The 6,115-nt window shown below is 44.7% G+C and overlaps 1 protein-coding gene across 1 annotated transcript in view; it reads right to left on the reverse strand.

Annotated features, from left to right (window-relative positions):
* LOC139423706 (ras-associating and dilute domain-containing protein-like) overlaps window positions 1-6,115 on the reverse strand; it is a 98,350-nt gene that overhangs the window by 48,419 nt on the left and 43,816 nt on the right. Inside the window, exons 12-13 of the mRNA XM_071175316.1 lie at window positions 5,250-5,366; window positions 4,984-5,107 (exon numbers count right to left, since the gene is read on the reverse strand). Of these exons, the coding sequence (XP_071031417.1) occupies window positions 4,984-5,107; window positions 5,250-5,366 (241 nt within the window). The remainder of the gene's footprint in view (window positions 1-4,983; window positions 5,108-5,249; window positions 5,367-6,115) is intronic.

Here is a 6,115-nt window from a genome sequence, read left to right on the forward strand (position 1 = left end):
AAAGGGGGGGAGAGAGAGAGAAAGGGGGGAGAGTGAAAGGGGGGGAGAGAAAGAGAGAGAAACAGAGAGAGAAAGGGGGGGGCGAGAGAGAGAGAGAGAGAGAGAGAGAGAGAGAGAGAGAGAGAGAGAGAGAGAAATGGGGGAGAGAGAGAGAAATGGGGGAGAGAGAGAAAGGGGGAGAGAGAAAGAGAGAGAAAGGAGAGAAAGAAAGATCTATGTTAGGAAGGTCATCAGCTCTCACCCTATATTGCTTTTAGCTCCCCCATCTTACCCTCCATCCCAGACAACTCTCATCCTCCCCCATCCCCCAATAATAAAGACCATCAGAGGATAAGAGAAGAGGGGAGGTGGGAAGGGGAGGTGGGAAGGGGAGGGTGAGGTTGTCAAGGACAAATCTAAAGCACGAGTTGCTTTCCTCTCCTCCGTCAAAATGCTGACACACACACACACACACACACACACACACACACACACACACCATTCCTCATCTAGGGATTTACCCTGAGGCAGACTAATGGAAGTGTGCCTCTCTGTCTGTGTGTTTCTCTGTGTGTTTCTCTCTGTGTGTGTCTCTGTGTGGGTGTTTCTCTGTGTGTATCTCTCTGTGGGTATCTCTGTGGGTGTTTCTGTCTGTCTGTCTATGTGTGTGTTTCTCTGTGTGTGTGTGTGTGTTTCTGTGTGTGTGTGTGTGTTTCTCTCTGTCTGTCTGTGTGTGTGTGTCTCTATGTGTGTTGTTGTGTGTTTCTCTCTGTGTGTTGTTGTGTGTTTCTCTCTGTGTGTTGTTGTGTGTTTCTCTCTGTGTGTTGTTGTTGTGTTTCTCTCTGTGTGTTGTTGTGTGTTGTTGTGTGTTTCTCTCTGTGTGTTGTTGTGTGTTTCTCTCTGTGTGTTGTTGTGTGTTTCTCTCTGTGTGTTGTTGTGTGTTGTTGTGTGTTTCTCTCTGTGTGTTGTTGTGTGTTTCTCTCTGTGTGTTGCTGTGTGTTGTTGTGTGTTTCTCTCTGTGTGTTGTTGTGTGTTGTTGTGTGTTTCTCTCTGTGTGTTGTTGTGTGTTTCTCTCTGTGTGTTGTTGTGTGTTGTTGTGTGTTTCTCTCTGTGTGTTGTTGTGTGTTTCTCTCTGTGTGTTGTTGTGTGTTGTTGTGTGTTTCTCTCTGTGTGTTGTTGTGTGTTTCTCTCTGTGTGTTGTTGTGTGTTTCTCTCTGTGTGTTGTTGTGTGTTTCTCTCTGTGTGTTGCTGTGTGTTGTTGTGTGTTTCTCTCTGTGTGTTGTTGTGTGTTGTTGTGTGTTTCTCTCTGTGTGTTGTTGTGTGTTGTTGTGTGTTTCTCTCTGTGTGTTGTTGTGTGTTTCTCTCTGTGTGTTGTTGTGTGTTGTTGTGTGTTTCTCTCTGTGTGTTGTTGTGTGTTTCTCTCTGTGTGTTGTTGTGTGTTGTTGTGTGTTTCTCTCTGTGTGTTGTTGTGTGTTTCTCTCTGTGTGTTGTTGTGTGTTTCTCTCTGTGTGTTGTTGTGTGTTGTTGTGTGTTGTTGTGTGTTTCTCTCTGTGTGTTGTTGTGTGTTGTTGTGTGTTGTTGTGTGTTGTTGTGTGTTTCTCTCTGTGTGTTGTTGTGTGTTGTTGTGTGTTTCTCTCTGTGTGTTGTTGTGTGTTGTTGTGTGTTTCTCTCTGTGTGTTGTTGTGTGTTGTTGTGTGTTGTTGTGTGTTTCTCTCTGTGTGTTGTTGTGTGTTTCTCTCTGTGTGTTGTTGTGTGTTTCTCTCTGTGTGTTGTTGTGTAGTGGTCCCCAACTCTTTTTTTCAACCTCAATGGGATAAAAAACTAAAAACTAAAACGCCCCTCTGATTTAGTTGTCAGTGGTAACGACCTCCATCTCATCTGATCCTGATGCTGCAAACCATCTGACAAACGTTTATATTAAACAGGGTTTATTAGGACTCATTTTCATGGTTCCTTATACAAACCATCTGACACACGTTTATATTAAACAGGGTTTATTAGGGCTCATTTTCATGGTTCCTTATACAAACCATCTGACAAACGTTTAGATTAAACAGGGTTTATTAGGACTCATTTTCATGGTTCCTTATACAAACCATCTGACACACGTTTATATTAAACAGGTTTTATTAGGACTCATTTTCATGGTTCCTTATTCATGACGATTCATTTGTTCTCTGTTTCGAAGGTTGAAATCAGAAACGTATTTTCCACATCGATGTCACGTCACAAATACATTGACAAATGACGTTGAAACAACATTGGTTCAACCAGTTTGTGCCTCGTTGAATAGTTTCCTCAAGCTACTAGCTCAACTGCCACATCATTCATTACCAGACTGAGGTCTAGAGAATGATCATTCATTACCAGACTGAGGTCTAGAGAATGATCATTCATTACCAGACTGAGGTCTAGAGAATGATCATTCATTACCAGACTGAGGTTTAGAGAATGATCATTCATTACCAGACTGAGGTCTAGAGAATGATCATTCATTACCAGACTGAGGTCTAGAGAATGATCATTCATTACCAGACTGAGGTCTAGAGAATGATCATTCATTACCAGACTGAGGTCTAGAGAATGATCATTCATTACCAGACTGAGGTCTAGAGAATGATCATTCATTACCAGACTGAGGTCTAGAGAATGATCATTCATTACCAGACTGAGGTCTAGAGAATGATCATTCATTACCAGACTGAGGTCTAGAGAATGATCATTCATTACCAGACTGAGGTCTAGAGAATGATCATTCATTACCAGACTGAGGTCTAGAGAATGATCATTCATTACCAGACTGAGGTCTAGAGAATGATCATTCATTACCAGACTGAGGTTTAGAGAATGATCATTCATTACCAGACTGAGGTCTATAGAATGATCATTCATTACCAGACTGAGGTTTAGAGAATGATCATTCATTACCAGACTGAGGTTTAGAGAATGATCATTCATTACCAGACCGAGGTCTAGAGAATGATCATTCATTACCAGACTGAGGTCTAGAGAATGATCATTCATTACCAGACTGAGGTCTAGAGAATGATCATTCATTACCAGACTGAGGTCTAGAGAATGATCATTCATTTCCAGACTGAGGTCTAGAGAATGATCATTCATTACCAGACTGAGGTCTAGAGAATGATCATTAATTACCAGACTGAGGTCTAGAGAATGATCATTCATTACCAGACTGAGGTTTAGTACTTAGAGAATGATCTGTACCAATTACAACAATTAAAACATGTGTGAGCAAGGAGGCCTACAAACCTGACTCAGTCACACCAGCTTTGTCAGGAGGAATGGGCCAATATTCACCCAACTTATTGTGGGAAGGTTGTGGAAGTTTACCCAAAACATTTGACCCAAGTTAAACAATTTAAAGGCAATGCTACCAAATACTAATTGAGTGTATGTAAACTTCGGACCCACTGGGAATTTGATGAAAGAAATAAAAGCTGAAATAAATCATTCTCTCTACTATTATTCTGACATTTCACATTCTTAAAATAAAGTGGTGATCCTAACTGACCCGAGACAGGAAACTTTTACTAGGATTAAATGTCAGGGAGTTTAAATGTATTTGGCTAAGGTATTTGGCTAAACTTCTGACTTCAAATTGATTTTTTCTATTTTCTACATTGTAGAATAATAATGAAGACATCAACACTGAAATAACACATGGAATCAAATATTAACACATTCTTCCCAGGTGAATGGAGGAGACAGGTGAATGGAGGAGACAGGTGAATGGAGGAGACAGGTGAATGGAGGAGACAGGTGAATGGAGGAGACAGGTGAATGGAGGAGACAGGTGAATGGAGGAGACAGGTGAATGGAGGAGACAGGTGAATGGAGGAGACAGGTGAATTGAGGAGACAGGTGAATGGAGGAGACAGGTGAATGGAGGAGACAGGTGAATGGAGGAGACAGGTGAATGGAGGAGACAGGTGAATTGAGGAGACAGGTGAATGGAGGAGACAGGTGAATGGAGGAGACAGGTGAATGGAGGAGACAGGTGAATGGAGGAGACAGGTGAATGGAGGAGACAGGTGAATGGAGGAGACAGGTGAATGGAGGAGACAGGTGAATGGAGGAGACAGGTGAATGGAGGATGTTTAAGTCTTGAGACAATCGAGACATGGATTGTGTCTGTGTGCCATTCAGAGTGTGAATGGGCAAGACAAAAGATTGAAGTGCCTTTGAACAGTGGTATGGTAGTAGGTGCCAGGCGCGCCGGTTTATGTCAAGAACTGCAACGCTGCTGGGTTTTTTCACGCTCAACAGACCTATTTTACTGGAGCAATATATATTTAGCCCAGGCCTCAGTTCTCGTCCTCTAGTCCTAGTTCTAGGTCCTCCTCTCCTCTCTCAAAGCTCGGTTCTAGTCCCTCTCCTCTCTCAGAGCTCGGTTCTAGGTCCTCCTCTCCTCTCTCAGAGCTCGGTTCTAGTCCCTCTCCTCTCTCAGAGCTCGGTTCTAGTCCCTCTCCTCTCTCAGAGCTCGGTTCTAGGTCCTCCTCTCCTCTCTCAGAGCTCGGTTCTAGGTCCTCCTCTCCTCTCTCAGAGCTCGGTTCTAGTCCCTCTCCTCTCTCAGAGCTCGGTTCTAGGTCCTCCTCTCCTCTCTCAGAGCTCGGTTCTAGTCCCTCTCCTCTCTATACACCAAGTCACTTGGCTCCGTCAAAACCACACAGTCTCTCCCATCATTGCAGATGACACTCAATTACTTTTCTCTGTGTGTGTCTGTGTCTGTGTGTGTCTGTGTGTGTGTGTCTGTGTCTGTGTGTCTGTGTCTGTGTGTGTGTGTGTGTGTGGTTGTGTGTGTGTGTGTGTGTGTGTGTGTGTGTGTGTGTGTGTGTGTGTGTGTGTGTGTGTGTGTGTGTGTGTGTGTGTCTGTGTGTGTGTCTGTGTGTGTGTGTCTGTGTGTGTGTGTCTGTGTGTGTGTGTGTGTGTGTGTGTGTGTGTGTGTGTGTGTGTGTGTGCGCGCGTCCACGTGTGTCTCACCCTTGTCCATGAGCTGGTTGAAGAGAGATACGTTGGAGAAGAAGAAGAGGTAGGAGAACATCTGGGCCTGGACCTCTGGGTGGACCTGGTAGCCCTGGAGTAGCTCCTGACTGCACTGGAACACCTGGAGACACACACACACACACACACACACACACACACACACATGGACAGACACACACACACAACCACACAATGTATCATGCCAAATATATTCCATGCAGGAATAATGTGTGTTTGTCCATGTGTGTGTGTGTGTGTGGTACCTGCAGGACCCTGCGAACGGGCTCAGGAAACCCTGTACCTCCTCTCCAGCAGGGTTCAGAGCTGTCCACTGGGAACGGGTTACAGTCCAGCAGACCAGGAAGTACTACGTACAGGGACTGGAACACACACACACACACACACACACACACACACACACCACACACACACACACACACACACACACACACACACACACACACACACACACACACACACACACACACACAAGTTAGCTACAAATACATGATAGCGACAGACACGTTAGCTACCAACAGACCTCAGTGGTGAGCCAGACATGACCTCTATCCTCAGTGGTGAGCCAGACATGACCTCTATCCTCAGTGGAGAGGTGAGCTAGACATGACCTCTATCCTCAGTGGTGAGTTAGACAGACATGACCTCTATCCTCAGTGGTGAGTTAGACAGACATGACCTCTATCCTCAGTGGTGAGTTAGACAGACATGACCTCTATCCTCAGTGGTGAGCTAGACATGACCTCTATCCTCAGTGGTGAGTTAGACAGACATGACCTCTATCCTCAGTGGTGAGTTAGACAGACATGACCTCTATCCTCAGTGGTGAGCTAGACAGACATGACCTCTATCCTCAGTGGTGAGTTAGACAGACATGACCTCTATCCTCAGTGGTGAGTTAGACAGACATGACCTCTATCCTCAGTGGTGAGCTAGACATGACCTCTATCCTCAGTGGTGAGTTAGACAGACATGACCTCTATCCTCAGTGGTGAGTTAGACAGACATGACCTCTATCCTCAGTGGTGAGTTAGACAGACATGACCTCTATCCTCAGTGGTGAGCTAGACAGACATGACCTCTATCCTCAGTGGTGAGTTAGACAGACATG

The sequence above is a fragment of the Oncorhynchus clarkii genome, chromosome 13 (genome assembly GCF_045791955.1).
Source record: "Oncorhynchus clarkii lewisi isolate Uvic-CL-2024 chromosome 13, UVic_Ocla_1.0, whole genome shotgun sequence".
Lineage (NCBI taxonomy): Eukaryota > Metazoa > Chordata > Actinopteri > Salmoniformes > Salmonidae > Oncorhynchus > Oncorhynchus clarkii.